The sequence below is a fragment of the Octopus sinensis genome, unplaced genomic scaffold (genome assembly GCF_006345805.1).
Source record: "Octopus sinensis unplaced genomic scaffold, ASM634580v1 Contig19113, whole genome shotgun sequence".
Classification (NCBI taxonomy): domain Eukaryota; kingdom Metazoa; phylum Mollusca; class Cephalopoda; order Octopoda; family Octopodidae; genus Octopus; species Octopus sinensis.
In genome coordinates this window covers 226544-242596 of record NW_021836179.1, presented here as the reverse complement: position 1 = coordinate 242596, position 16053 = coordinate 226544, and the positions used below count along the sequence as shown (strand labels likewise).

At 37.1% G+C, this 16053-nt stretch overlaps 1 protein-coding gene across 2 annotated transcripts; it reads right to left on the bottom strand.

Annotated features, from left to right (window-relative positions):
- Positions 1-1730: 1730 nt before the first annotated feature.
- Positions 1731-13108, bottom strand: LOC115232027. Of its 2 annotated transcripts, XM_036500214.1 has the most exons (3): positions 12983-13108; positions 2564-2666; positions 1731-2515 (listed from the first exon to the last, which is right to left on the bottom strand). In XM_036500214.1, exons 2-3 carry the CDS (start codon positions 2657-2659, stop codon positions 1865-1867), a joined length of 747 nt encoding a protein of 248 aa, XP_036356107.1. In that variant the 5' UTR covers positions 2660-2666; positions 12983-13108; the 3' UTR covers positions 1731-1864. The 2 variants fall into 2 exon arrangements, with proteins under 2 accessions (XP_036356107.1, XP_036356108.1); XM_036500215.1 differs by lacking the exon at positions 12983-13108 and having other exon boundaries at positions 2564-2718.
- Positions 13109-16053: the final 2945 nt, after the last annotated feature.

Genomic DNA, 16053 nt, shown 5'->3' with positions numbered 1-16053 from the left:
ACTAATACTACCATCACCGCCATGACCACCACCACCTATTCTAGTGTTGTACTGAAAAGCTTTTTCCCTAGTAACAATTAATAGCTTTTCTGTTTTCTTGTCTATTGATAATGATTTCACAAACACAGGGATATTAATTGTCTTAATTACTTCGACTTGATTATAATAATTGATGGCTAAAATGTCTAAATGTGATGGTTTATCACAATAACAAATAATTTCACCTTCACCCATCTTACACATCCGTACATAAGGCTGCCTTAATGATACACTTCTCACTCTCTTTGATAGGTTTCCAATGACCCTTAATTGTTTCTGTAGGGGTAATGTGACCCCTATATGATTAGAATCCCATCGACATATATCTGTGGCTGTAGACGGCAGAGATAATCTGGACACAATGTCTCCTTCCTCAGAAATGTACAACAAGCAATCATGGTTGATGTCAGATACCACCAACTGTCCATTGGCCAGATTACATATTTCGCCAATGACAAGTTTTTGGTCATTCTCCTTTTCTTTGAGACGTAGATTTAGATTTCTGATATAAGGATTTTTAATGGGTAAAAGGCAGGCAGATGACCGGTCTTGATACTTGTAAAGAAGAACCCTGTTGAGTTGAGTGTCTGGGACATAAAGAGTTCCTTGGAAAACAGCAATGTGAGGGTGAACAGGGAAAGGCAGTTCCCACTGCCATTTTATTTGTCCATGTAGATCGTAACATATGAGAATAGAGTGTCTCCTGAAGAGGACATAGAAATAAACATTATCAGAGTAGATGTGATGAGGGTAGCCATAGAATGGAAGGTATTTTTGAAAAAGTTCTTCACCACATGTGGAATAAAATACCATTTTATTTTCGTTTCCATCTACGACTACAAAATTAATTGGAGTTGCAGCAATGCTGACATTATGATGTCCCAGAGAAATTCTTTCTGCAATGTCAACTTTATCTTCGTTGATCAAGAGGATATGGACCTCGCTTTTGTTTTCAGTTGTGGTCACAGCCAGACACTTATTTGATACAATATGACATATTTTCATGTAATCAGTTTGCACCTTTATTAAAGGGCCTTTTCTTAGTTCAGGACAGGTGATATACTGAAATCCTTTCTTTTCACGATAAAATACCAGGAATCTGTTTGCGTTTATTCTACAACAGAAAGAAGGAAGCTCAAGGAAAACTGAATTATTTTGGTTAATTATTTCCCCGTTATCAGTGAATAATTTAGCTTTCTTGTTTTTGTAAATTATTAATATAGAAGATGTAGACATAGGTAGAATATTTGTAATGTTGTAGCAATTCTCAATATCAATATAGTCTTTTAAACTGGGGGTATGTAGCTGGTGGTTGTATGACAGTTTGGGCCAAAAGTCTTTACTCATTTGAATACCATGTGGTTTGCTGCAATAATCTGTAACCAAAATGGTATCTTTACCAACAGAAATAGAGCGGCATTTCCTGCCAATGTCCCTCCTTGTTACACACCTTTAGCTGAAATCCTATAAATTATTTGTCCCTGGAGGACATAGAAATAATTTTGGTAGAGAGAGATTTTACTTGGGAGGTGCAGAGAATGGGTCTCTACCTCCCATAACTGTTGGCCATCCAGTTTGTAACAGATTACTCTGTTGATGCTGGCGAATGTAATTACAAGTATATTCTGGACCCCTACAGCAATATCTGTAGGGGTTTCTTTGGTAATAAATTGATAGTTTATGGTATTATCCTCCCAATCAAATTGGTAAACTATCTTACCAAACATTTCTACACCTATAAGTGTAGAATCTTCCAAGTAACTCACCATATGTAACCCCAACTGTATCCTTTTGATCTTGAAGGTTTTGGGGCTGATAATAAGAATCATTTTTGGAATGGGAGGGTTGCCAGAACCATGTCTTCACTGATTCTGGTGAAACTGGTCACAGAAGATGGACAATGGACATCAATTCTGTCACTGTCTCTTGTTACTAAACTTATTGTCTTACAAAGGTGGGAATATGTCATCACTCCCTCCTCTATGATGACAATATTGGATATTATTGGGATTTCTTCAAATTCTTCTCCAGATTCCTCAATATTTGCTTCTCTGGTCACAACTGGCTGAAGCGGCCGAAATTTTGTGGTTACTTTTGCTGGTTCAATGGTCTTGTGGTTGTATGGGTTACAGGTGACATAAATGTCAAAGAGTCTTTGTTGAAACCATTCGAGGTCCTGCTCAATAGAAATATTCTGTTCTTTAGTATATTTCAGCAAAATTCCAAGTCTCTCTTTGACCTTTTCTAAAATACAATTGGCACTTAACCCCAGACTTTCATAATGTTTGCTCTCCTTAATTATATGCTCCATAAACATCATGCTGCAATCATATTGAAGACGAATCCTCTGTATTTTAACAACTATTTGTTTTTCAGTTTCTTTTGTGCTTTCTTTGTCTCCATGTGTGTTGAGTCTTGCCACAGATATGGCCTTCACTGCTGATTCTCTCTCTGAACTAACACTACAATATCCTTCATCACTTCTCCTTGAACCATCATCTTCCTCGTATTTACCCCTTTTATTGTCAACTCCTTCTTCATCCCATTTTGGTGTTGAGTAACTCAAAGCCCATTTCTGAGGCATAAGTTTCCTTAAAGTATTTTCAGTCTGGTCTTCCATAGTGAATCTGTAAAGAATATAAGGAAAACATTTAGCTTTGTGAAAATATTAAGTTTCAGGGAGATGATGTTTGCTTCATCATTTGAAAAACACAAACAAAACATTTATGTATTTCTGTCAGGGAATTAATCTGTCTAATTAATATTTAAACAACTTATTACAATCTATTCTAAGATGTATTAATAAGTTTCATTAATTACATGGAGTCGAAATATTAGAAATAATTATTTTCACTGGAAATGATATTTGCTCTCAACATCACAAAGAAATAGTCATGTGTGGCTTAGATTTATTTAACGATAATTAGTCAAAGAGATTCCCTGTTCCAAAAGCACTCAATAACGAGACTCTAAGCGTAGAGAAAATTAACTTTAATTGGTATACATGCTATATTATGTCCCAACACACAGCAATCATGTTCAAACTTCGTTAACATGGAACAATTAGCAAAACATAGACTTTATTATGTTTCATAGACATTTGTCAGATACAAGACAGACTGAACATTTTGCTAGTTAGATGGAATATAAGTATTACTAATGATTATATGTACTGAAAATGATGGACAGTCATGGTTGGCTTGGTTTCCATCATATTTACCTGGATTTACAGATACCAATAAAGCTGGAGATGAAACTGTTCTTAACCTGACAAATGCTGTAAATCTCTCGACATTTCAATATAATCCACACAATTATCATACACAACATTGATTAACTCGGAAAGCTTATCCAAAGGTGGGCTTTCATATAATACACTGATAGACAGCATGTTGAGAGGATCGTTATTATTTGTCGCTGATTGAGATCATAAAGATTGGTTAATGAATAAGCCCATTAATGAAAGGTAGGTTCTTCTTAATTATATTTAATTCAGAGACGATGTTTGGGTAGCAATGAGAAAGATGTGTTTGTATGAAAAAGGGGTTTGGCAGGTGAAGTGTGTTTTGTGTTGTATTAGGTGAGGAGTTATAACTGGTGTAGTTTATTATGAAGTATTGGGGGTTCAATGAGGTGGATTAGGAAATATTGGTGGGGGTGTTTAATGACATTCTGGTGACCATCATCATCAGAATGATCCTCCACCGCTCCTGGGATCAATAGACTGTTACTCTATTGACCCCAGGAGGAATGAAAAATAAAAGAGACCTTCTTCAGGATCACATACATATATATGTATAATATGAAAAGGAGTGGCTGAGTTTTGGGGAGAGACTCAGGTGGGTCCAGTAACATCCCTAGTTGCATTGGAAGAATGGTGAAGAGAAGAGATTTACTGCCAATCTTTGTCACAGCAGTAAGATAGTAGAGTAAAAAGAAGAAGAGAGAGTGATTGAGAGATGAAAGATAGAGGTAGGGGTGATAGGGGCGTGACAGTAGGGACTCAAGATCCAAGAAATTTGACACTCATCAAAGTGGTGTTTGGAGGTCTGGGAATATACCTTCAAAGAACCAGTTTGATAAATGCTAATTAACGAAACTTTCGAATTTTGGTCACTTTGTTACTTCTGCTAAATATAATATATATATATATATATATTATCAAAGGGCCTTAGAGTCAACCTAGCTAAAACACCAAAATCCTAAAAGTGGGAAGGCAACAAACCACAAATCCCTCAGGTAGATGACCCTGCGATCTGTAGTAGAGGTTTAGGTAGAAGAAGAAAATCTAAGATGTACCCAGTGTAAGCTATGGCACATAAGAGGTGCAGCAATATCAAAGGAAGGCTAACTGGGAAGATAGTTTTTGTGTGTGACAGATGCTCGGGAGCTATAAATACTGAAAATGTGCAGAGATCAACTTCCGCCACATTCCAGGGAGAAAAACTAGAAGTAGTTGATGGCTTCCATTACCTAGGTGACCAAGTCAGTAGCAGGGGAGGGTGCGCTGAAAGTGTAGCTGCTAGAATAAGAGTAGCTTGGGCAAAGTTCAGAGAGCTCTTACCTCTGCTTGTGACAAAGGGCCTCTCACTCAGAGTAAAAGGTAGACAGTATGTCACATGTGTACGAACAGCCATGCTACATGGCAGTGAAACATGGGCTGTGACTGCTGAAGACATGCGTAAGCTCGCAAGGAATGAAACCAGTATGCACCGATGGATGTGTAATGTCAGTGTGCATACTCGACACAGAGTGTAAGTACCTTGAGAGAAAAGTTGGGACCTAAGAAGCAGCAGATGGGGTGTGCAAAAGACGACTGCACTGGTTATGGTCATGTTGCAAGAATGGATGAGGATAGCTGTGTGAAAAAGTGCCACACCCTAGAGGTTGAGGGAACCTGTGGAACAGGTAGACCCAGAAAACCTGGGATGAAGTGGTGAAGCATGACCTTCGAACTTTAGGCCTCACCAAGGGAAAAATAGTGACAGACACTTTGGAAATATGCCGTTCATGAGAAGACTCGGCAAGCCACATGAGAACATAACCTCGTGGTCTATGCAAGGGGTGTAACCAGCCACTTATTTAGCATACCTTTTCCTTCTTTGGACACTAAAACTCTGCTTGCGAAGACATGTTGATGCAAGTGAAATCAAAATCAAATCCGATGACTGGCATCTGTGCTAGCGAGGAGCAAAGAGCACCATACGAGTGTGATCGTTGACAGAGTGGCTAACCGGCTTCCGTGCCAGTGGCACATAAAAGTCGCGATTCGAGCTTGATAGTTACCAGCATTGCGTTACTGGCACGTGTAAAAGATTTGAGCAAGGTCATTACCAGTATCGCGTGACTGGCCCCGTGCCGGTGACACGTAAAAGCACCCACTACACTCTCAGAGTGGTTGGCGTTAGGAAAAGCATCCAGCTGTAGAAACTCTGCCAGATCAAGATTGAAGCCTGGTGCAACCATCTGGTTCACCAGCCTTCAGTCAATCAGCCCAACCCATGCTAGCATGGAAAGAGGACATTAAATGATCATGATGATGATATATACATACATACACATATACATAAATGCACGTGTGAAACTATATGAATATACCTTCACATACCCATGTATAAATATTTGTGTCCATGTATGTTTTAGCTATGAATCAATGAATGACAAAAGAACAAGAGTTACGTAGACACCTTCATTAGCTTCCAGCTGTTTCTGCTACAGGAAGCAGTGAACTTGAGCTGAGTGTGTGTGCGCATAGGTGTCTGTGCATTTGTTTATGTTTGCAATCTCTTTTAAGTTGCTCCAAGCAGAAACATCTGTCAACCAATCACCCCCACCTTGGAAGACATGGGAAATAAGAACTTTTGTTCTTGCAAGATGGTTTTGGGTGAGCAATAGGAAGGCTGTCTGTCTGTAAAACAAGGCTACAATAATATATTCATCTAACCCATGCTAGCATACAAAGTCAGATGTGCAATCAAACATAAGTAAACCCATGTTTATTCATTCATATACTCTTATGCATGCATAACACACACACACACGTGTATGTGTGTATCTGGTGTTAAGAAGATCATCCAGCTGTAGAAATCTTGCCAAATCTTCATTGGAGCTCAGCAATGTCCTCTGGTTCACTGCTTCCTCGTCAACTGTCCTACCCATGCCAGTTAGGGAAAATGGATGTCAAAACCTTTATAATACATCAGGTGGTGTATTTTCTTTTCTGTATTTTCCTTCTAATAATTTTGTTTTGTTTCTTGCCAGGTTCTTGTGAGTTCCACTCAGTCAAGTCTATGACTACACTTGATGAGAGTCACCAATCTTCAGCTGGCTTCAAGCAAGAGAATATTTCCCCAAGTTCTTCCAACATGAACAGCACAATGGTTGGATATGTTTTCTGGTGGAACACTGCAAACAAACGACTCTGTTTGTTTGACGTGACATTTGTTTATAATTAGCAGCAGATGTCAAAACAAGGAGAATGAGCAGACATACGCACGCACACACACACACACATAAATGCATACACATATAAGTACAAATGTAGATATGCATACATGAATATACACCCACATGTATATACCATAGGCTTTATCAGTTCCAGGTACGAAACCCACTCACAAGGCTTAAGTCAACCTGGAACATTAGAAGAAATTAATTCTTTAAGGTGCTGCAAAGTGGGACTGAACCTGAAACCACAAGATTGCAAAGTGAATTCCTTAACCTTACAGCCATGCCCCCATCTTTTTTTGGTGATAATTTGAAGATAATAATAATAATAATAATCCTTTCTACTATAGGCACAAGGCCTGAAATTTTGGGTGTGGGGTCTAGTCGATTACATCAACCCCAGCACCTAACTGTAGTGGGTGCTTTTACGTGCCACTGGCATGGGGACAGTCAGGCAGTACTGGCAATGACCTCGCTCGAATCTTTTACACATGCCACTGGTATAGGTGCCAGTAAGGCAATGCTGTAACGATCACACTCGAATGGTGTGTTTTACGTGCCATCGGCATGGAGGCCAGATAGCCGCTCTGGCAACGATCATGCTCGGATGGTGCCCTTAACACCCTACTAGCACGGGGCTCGAGTGCCAGTAAGCCAACGCTGGTAACGATCACACTTGAATGGTGTCTTTTATGTGCCACTGGCAAAGAAGCCGGTTAGCCGCTCTGTCAGCGATCACACTCGTATGGTGCTCTTTGCACCCAACTAGCACAGTAATTTAATTAATTATTTAATTAATTAATTAATTAACAATTTTACTAAGTCAATCGGTACGTTAAAATTACCTTTATAGGTAAAATTATCCATTTAATTATAATTAGGCTCGATTGTGTACATATTCAGTCATAGCACTTTGAAACTGTATAAAAATTGGAAATATTATACTGAAGAGAGAAGTAAGTAAAATTCAAATTACTTTAATCTCGAAACACGAATATAATTAATTCTGGTCATGTTGATTCATTGTCTTTCTCTTTGCCTTCGTAAAAAGTATGTTTACCGTCATGGAGATTCTTATAGTAGTAGAAAAGGAATTTTTAACTCCCATTTCTAATTTCGGGATGTGGTGAAGCTGTTAGCTGAACCCTAATTATCTCTCTATATTAAAGCTGAAGTTGTCTGTGTATGGCAGGTTTGTTAGCCTTCTATGAAAATCCCTATTTTTTACGATATTTCTATTATAATAAAAGTGATTTTGAATTTTGGCACAAGGCCAGCAATTTCAAGGAAGGGGGGCCCCAGTACTCAGCTAGAACTTAATTCATCAATCCCTAAAGGATGAAAGGCGAAGTCAACCTTGGTGGAATTTGAACTCAGAATGTAAAGATGGTCAAAATTCTGCTTTGCATCCACATAATTCTGCCAGCTCGTCACAGTAATAATAATAATAATAATAATCCTTTGTTACTATAGGAAGAAGGCCTGAAATTTCGGGTGAGGGGACTAGTTGATTACATCAGACCCAGCCCCTATCTGGTTCTTATTTTATCAATCAGAAAAGGATGAGAGGTAAAGTCAACCTTGTGGAATTTGGTGGAATAAGTACCAGTTGCACAACTCCAGTGTGTAACTGGTACTTATTGAATTGACCCCGAGAGGAAGAAAGGCAAAGTCGACTTTGGTGGAATTTGAACTCAGACTGTAGCGGCAAACGAGTAATAATAATATTAATAATAATAAGAATGGCTTCAGATTTTAGCACAAGGTCAGCAGTTTCAGGGGAGCAGGTAAGTTGATTACAGCGACCCCAGAACTCGAAAGGTACTTATTTTATCGACCCTGAAAGAATGGAAGTTGACATCGGCAATATTTGAACTCAGAACGTAAAGACAACCAAAATGCTGCCAAGCATTTTGCCCAGCATGCTAACTGTTCTGCCAGCTCACCACCTACATCATCATCATCATCATAATAAACAATAACAACAACAACCATACTTTTCCTATTTTATATCCTTCATATGTCCCCTTTTACTTTCATCTCTCTCTCTCATTCACTGTCTCCTTTTAAATATCAACTTCAACATTTCATTTCCCTTCTTTTACATAAACATATATATATATTATGTGTGTATGTGTATATATATATATATGTATATATATAATATATATATGTATTATGTATCATCATCATCATCATCATCGTTTAACGTCTGCCTTCCATGCTAGCATGGGTTGGACGATTTTGACTGATGGCTAGCAAACCAGATGGCTGCACCAGGCTCCAATGTTGATCTGGCAGAGTTTCTACAGCTGGATGCCCTTCCTAACGTCATCCACTCCGAGAGTGTAGTGGGTGCATTTTACGTGCCACCGGCAGGAGGGCCAGTCAGGCGGTACTGGCAACGACCTCGCTCGAATGGTGTCTTTTACGTGCCACTGGCACGGAAGCCAGTCAACCACTCTGGCAACGATCACGCTTGGATGATGCTCTTAGCACCCTACTAGCCCGGGCACAAGTAAGGCCACGTGTATATATATATATATATATATATTCTTTTATTCTTGTACTTGCTTCAGTCATTTGAGTGTGGCCATGCTGGAGCACTGCCTTTAGTCAAACAAATCAACCTCAGGACTTATTCTTTCTAAGACCAATACTTATTCTATTGGTCTCTTTAGCCAAATTGCTAAGTTACGGGGATGTAATCAAACCAATATTGGTTGTCAAGCTCTGTTGGTGGGACAAACAGAGACACATAAATATATATGACAGGCTTCTTTCAGTTTCCGTCTAACAGATCCACTCACAAGGTTTTGATTTTCCCAATGTGCCATGCAATGGGACTGAACCCAGAGACATGTGGTTGGCGAGCATGCTTCTTACCACACAGCCACTCTTCTGCCCTTGCCCCACTGCTTCTAATTCTTGTCACCTCCCACATTACCATTCCCCTTTATGTGTCTCTCATAATATATATATATGTTATGTATGCATATGTATATATATATATATATATATAATGTATATATTGTATTCCTTTATTTGTTTCAGTCAATTGACTGCAGCCATGCTGGAGCACCGCCTGTAGTTAAATATAAATGGACCCCAGTTCTTATTCTTTGGTATGCCCAATACTTATTCTATCAGTCTCTTTTGCCAATCGCTAAGATACAGGGACGCAAACACATCAAAATCGGTTGTCAAGCGAAGCTGGGGGACAAACATAAACACAAACATATACACACATTTATATATAATATAAATATATATTTCTTTACTACCCACAAGGGGCTAAACATAGAGGGGACAAACAAGGACAGACAAAGAGATTATGTCGATTATATCGACCTCAGTGCGTAACTGGTACTTAATTCATCGACCCCGAAAGAATGAAGGCAAAGTCGACCTCGGTGGAATTTGAACTCGGAACATAACGACAGACGAAATACGGCTACGCATTTCGCCCGGCGTGCTAACCACTCTGCCAGCTCGCCGCCTTAAATATATAAATATATATATATCAAAATTGAACCAAATTCGATGACTGGCACCCGTGCCAGTGAAGCGCTAACAGCACCATCCGAGTGTGATCATTGCCAAAGCAGCTGTCTGGCTCCCTTGCTGGTGGCACATGAAAAGCACCATTTGAGTGTGATCATTACCAGCATTGCCTCATTGGCACTTGTGCTGGTGGCGCAAAAAATGATTCGAGCGAGGTCGTTGCCAGTGCTGCTGGACTGGCTCCTGTGCAGGTGGCACATAAAAGGCACCATTTGAGCCTGGCCGTTGCCAGTTTCGCCTGGCTGGCCCTTGTGCCGGTGTAACGTAAAAGCAGCCAGTACACTCTCGGAATGGTTGGCATTAGGAAGGGCATCCAGCTATAGAAACTCTGCCAGATGAGATTGGAACCTGGTGCAACCATCTGGTTCGCCAGTCCTCACTCAAATTGTCCAACCCATGACAGCATGGAAAGCGGACGTTAAACGATGATGATGATGATGATGATATCGGGCTTCTTTCATTTCCGTCTACCAAATCCTCTCACAAGTCTTTGGTTGGCCTGAGGCTATAATAGTAAACACTTGCTCAAAGTATCACGCAGTGGAACTGAACCCGGAACTATGTGGTTGGGAAGTAAGCTTCTTACCACACAGCCACTCCTGTGTGTGTGTATATATATATATATATACACCACAGATTCACAAACCAAAGGATCCTGACTCCATACGGATTTATAGTGGCAGAGCTGATGCTGGGAATGGCCAATGAGCTGGTGTTGACAACAACAACAACAACAGAAGCACAGTGGCAGTGACCAGATGAGTGTCTTTGAGACCAGAGCCTTAAACGGCTGAAAAAAGTGGAAGGGTCAACTACAACAGTTGTTGCAGACTTGATAATATAAACAAAGAGAAGAACGATGAAGGATGGAGGAAATGGATGAAGAGGAGGCATGTAAATAAACTCTGGGTCTACATTGATGGAAAATAAGTTGAAAAACAGCATCAGAAGATCTGACCTCTCTGGCTGTATTTAAAATCAAAAGTGGTCAACCAGATGACATAAGATATAGAATGACTTGAAGAGATTTGAAATCTGGAGGAGCCTTTCTCTCTACTTGTGTAACCCCTTCGTAATATCTTGCACATAGAAAGAAAGAAGTGGTTGAAGAGGAAGAAGAACAACAATGATGACAAATCCACTCCAGTACTTGACTGGTTCTTTATCAATCATAATATAAAGTAAAGCTGACCTCACTAGGTATTGAACTCAGGCCACCAGAGCAGATACTGGAAACAGTCATTTAGTAAAATGTGTGAATGCCTTTGCCAACTGACCCCTTTTACATGAATAAGTTCACTTGTTTAACTGTTTGATTTCTATGAATATATTATTGCTTGAGAGAGCATCATTAGAGAAACATAACCAGGTCGTACCTTGGCCAGGTAATAACAAATGATTAATTACATTATACACAGGTGCATGTTCGTTGGTATATCTGATGTTACCTTGGAATTGTTTAATTTTTAGACAATTCTCTTGGTTAACTTGAAGAAATATACAAATTTATAACATAGATTATTATTATTAAAAATACAATATTTAAATGTAATTTATAAAAATATATTAAAAATACAATCTTTTTAAATTTAATAGGATGTTTAACTTTTATAATTCCAAAATACAATTTATAAAGTTGAAATATTGAAACATTAAAATTATTTTTATAAACAGTAAATATATTTAAAATAAAAGAAATACATTTGTTTAAAATATATTAAAACTATGATTTCCATTTTTGATTTTTAACTGAAAGTTAATTCTTGTCTAGCAATGCTATAGTCAAAAACTCTCTAACCATGACCCTCCCATAAGTTGTCATGATTGAATATGTTTTTAGGGGCATTTTAGGGACTTTGTTGTTAGTTTGTAAGAATTTATAATAAATGCAGACAATGTGAAGTAATTCTCAGAAGCCATCCATCTGGTAAATAATATCGAAGATGGTGAGAAAACATATTTAATGCATTGCACATTAAAATGTTGATGTAGGATAAAGATGTGCTGAGAGAGAAAATATATGTTGTCACCAAATTGTTTAATATTTAAACAATTCTTCTTGTTTGCTTCAAGATATAAAATAGAAATGAAATCACCAGAACAATTCCATTTATATACAAAGTTTAATATTAAAATCAAAAAATCAGTTAAAAACATTTCAATTAGTAGAGTCGTTAGAATGGTATTAGTACTGACACTTTGTGTTCTGGGTTCAAATTCTGGCATGGTCAACTTTGACTTTTATTATGCAGGGGTCAATAATTTAAATACTAGTTTGAGGTGGTAGAATTAAATACTGGACACGATGCCTTCCAGTAGGTAATGTGGTTCTTTATGAACTGAGTTCAAATCCCATTGTGGCCACCCTATGTTGCAGACTAAATCTATCACCAAAAGCTGGCCCCTGAGCTGCTTTTAGCAGAGGATTTCTCTTTTGTCTGCATTCACATTAGGCCCCTTGTTTTGAGAATGTGTTTCTCCCACTCATCCCTGTCAGAGACCCTGGAAAATGAAAGGGCCGTATGCAAGGCCCTTCTCCCTCAACAAAGCTTTTAAAATATTAAGTTTATGAAAAACAGCCAATTAATTTATCTGCCATGAAATTAATTTGCAAATTTTAAATTTCACTTGAGACTTAGAAATCCACTTTAAACTACGTAAAATGATGTATCCTTAGATGAACATTTCCATCAAATAGTTTTGACATAGTTATAACACGACCATACTTTATATTCTGGAAATGAAAGGTTTTACTTGTGATGTGACACTGCAAAATGTTTAAACAATGTTTAGTCTATAAAATGGTGTGTGCAAATAAAACGATTTCTATATAACAGTATATTTATGTTTGAAATAAGTCTAATGAATGTTTAGCAATGTAAATGTGGTGGTAAATTGTGTGTTAAATAAATAGAAGAAGAATATTATTTACCAGGGCTGGTTATTGGGTTTTGATACTGGCTTGAAGTCTTTCTGTCTCAGAAATATTCTGTGAGTCTGCTTCGCTCGAACAGCAATGAAGATATGGCAACAGTTAAGAGGATACTTATAATATATCCGGGAGTAGTCGGCATTGCCTCCTCGTGTGTGTGTGTGTGTGTATACATCTTTATGTATGTATGTATATATAGATGGATATACACATACATACATGTCTGTGTGTATATACATTTCTATGTGTGTATAGGTGTGGGAGTGGCTCTGTAGTAAGTAGATTGCTTACCAACCACATGGCTCTGGGTTCAGTCCCACTGTGTGGCACCTTGCACAAGTGACTCCTACTATAGCCTGGGGCCAACCAAAGCCTTGTAAGTAGATTTGGTAGATGGAAACTGAAAGAAGCCCATTGTATATATATGTGTATGTGTGTGTATATGTTCCCCATAGCTTAGCAGTTTAGCAAAAGAGACTGATAGAATAAGTACTAGGCTTACAAAGAAAAAATCCTGGGGTCGATTTCCTCAATTAAAGGCAGTGCTCCAGCATAGCCATAGTCTTGTTAGAAATAATAAAGAAATTTTCCTGAAATAACATACAACCTTCTCATAAATACACACATATATATAGATATGCTTATTTTTATATACGTATGTATATATATATATATATGTGTGTATATATATACACATACACACTCACATGTTTATATATACACATGTATGTATATATATACATGTTTGTGTATGATAGTAACATAACTATGGTGTTACTGTTGTGAAACCGGCATTTCTTACGCTTGAAGAATTTTGGTATTGGTCTGGAATCCAACAGCCCAGAGCTCAGGTTGGGTTTCTCTGGAAATAATCTACCAGGAACTAACTTATATGTATGTGTGCACATATGTATTCTCTTATTCCTTTACTTGCTTCAGTAATTTGAATGTGGTCATGCTGGAGCACCACCTTTAGTAGAAGAAATCGATCCGAGGACTTACTCTTTGTAAGCTTAGTAGTTTTTCTATTGGTCTTTTTTGCTGAACTGCCAAGTTATAGGGGTGTAAACACAGCAACACTGGTTCTCAAACGATGGTGAGGGTGGACAGTCACAGATGCACAATCATATATATATATATATATATATATATATATATATATATATATATATATCAACCCATGCTAGCATGGAGAGCAGACGTTAATCGATGATGATGATATATATATATATAAATGAATGAGTATTTTTCCTTGTTAACAATTAACACGGAAAAAATACATAAACAGGTACCAGGAAGTAAAAGAATTTGAACAATACCCACGTTTAACTCTATATCTATCTATCTATCTATCTATCTATCTACCTATCTATCTATCTATATATATGTATATATATATATATATATATATATATATATATATATATATATATATATGTATATATATATATACATACATACACACACACACATGCACTAGAACAGATTAAACACCTTCATAATTGCACTCATATATTTATCAACACACACACACACACACACACACATATATATATATATATATACATACATATATATATGTATATACATATATACACAAACACACACTCATATATTCAGGATGGACTTCTTTCTGTGTCTGTCTACCAAAGCCACTCACAAAGCTTTGGTTATAGTAGATGACACTTGCTTAAGGTGCCACCCAGTGGGACTGAACCTGGAACCATGTAGTTGGGAAGCAAGCCTCTTATCACAAAGACACTCCTGTTGTTATTTGGATTTGATTTTCACTTCCTCCCTCTTAAGATCTCAAAATCCATTTTGAAATAATTCCAGTTGTTTCCAACTGATAAAGCATTCATTTACATTTACTCAACAACTCAAGGGTTTTGTTTACACATTGGTCCCCAAAATGCAAGTATTCACATCCCCACCACCACCGCCACCACAAAAACCATCACCATCATGTTATACATTAGTTTGAATTGTCATTTATTAAAAACATAATTGTTTATTTGTTAAATATTCTCTCCAACTAATTGTTTTGTTTTATCTCCTTTTCTTGTCCCCGGAATAAAAAAATTGAAACAACAAAGATGTGCGTCTTTTCTATCAGAATGCGTATCATTTAACCCCTTACCCGGCAGAAACGAATATATGCGTTTTGACCGAAATCGTTTTTTTCTATCTCTGGCGAGTTAACTCGTCAAAAGATAGACTCGCCAAAATCGACAGCAAACGAGTTCCTTCGTCTATTATAAACTCTTTTTTGACATAAGGTTTGAAATATACCTTAACGAGTTCCTTCCTCTATAATAAACTCTTTTTTGACATAAGGTTTGAAATATACCTTAACGAGTTACTTCGTCTATTATAAACTCTTTTTTGACATAAGTTTGAAATATACCTTAACGAGTTCCTTCGTCTATTATAAACTCTTTTTTGACATAAGTTTGAAATATACCTTAACAAGTTCCTTTGTCTATTATAAACTCTTTTTTGACATAAATTTGAAATATACCTTAACAAGTTCCTTCGTCTATTATAAACTCTTTTTTGACATAAGTTTGAAATATACCTTAACGAGTTCCTTCGTCTATTATAAACTCTTTTTTGACATAAGTTTGAAATATACCTTAACAAGTTCCTTTGTCTATTATAAACTCTTTTTTGACATAAGTTTGAAATATACCTTAACGAGTTCCTTCGTCTATTATAAACTCTTTTTTGACATAAATTTGAAATATACCTTAACAAGTTCCTTTGTCTATTATAAACTCTTTTTTGACATAAGTTTGAAATATACCTTAACGAGTTCCTTCGTCTATTATAAACTCTTTTTTGACATAAATTTGAAATATACCTTAACAAGTTCCTTCGTCTATTATAAACTCTTTTTTGACATAAGTTTGAAATATACCTTAACGAGTTCCTTCGTATATTATAAACTCTTTTTTGACATAAGTTTGAAATATACCTTAACGAGTTCCTTCGTCTATTATAAACTCTTTTTTGACATAAGTTTGAAATATACCTTAACGAGTTCCTTCGTCTATTATAAACTCTTTTTT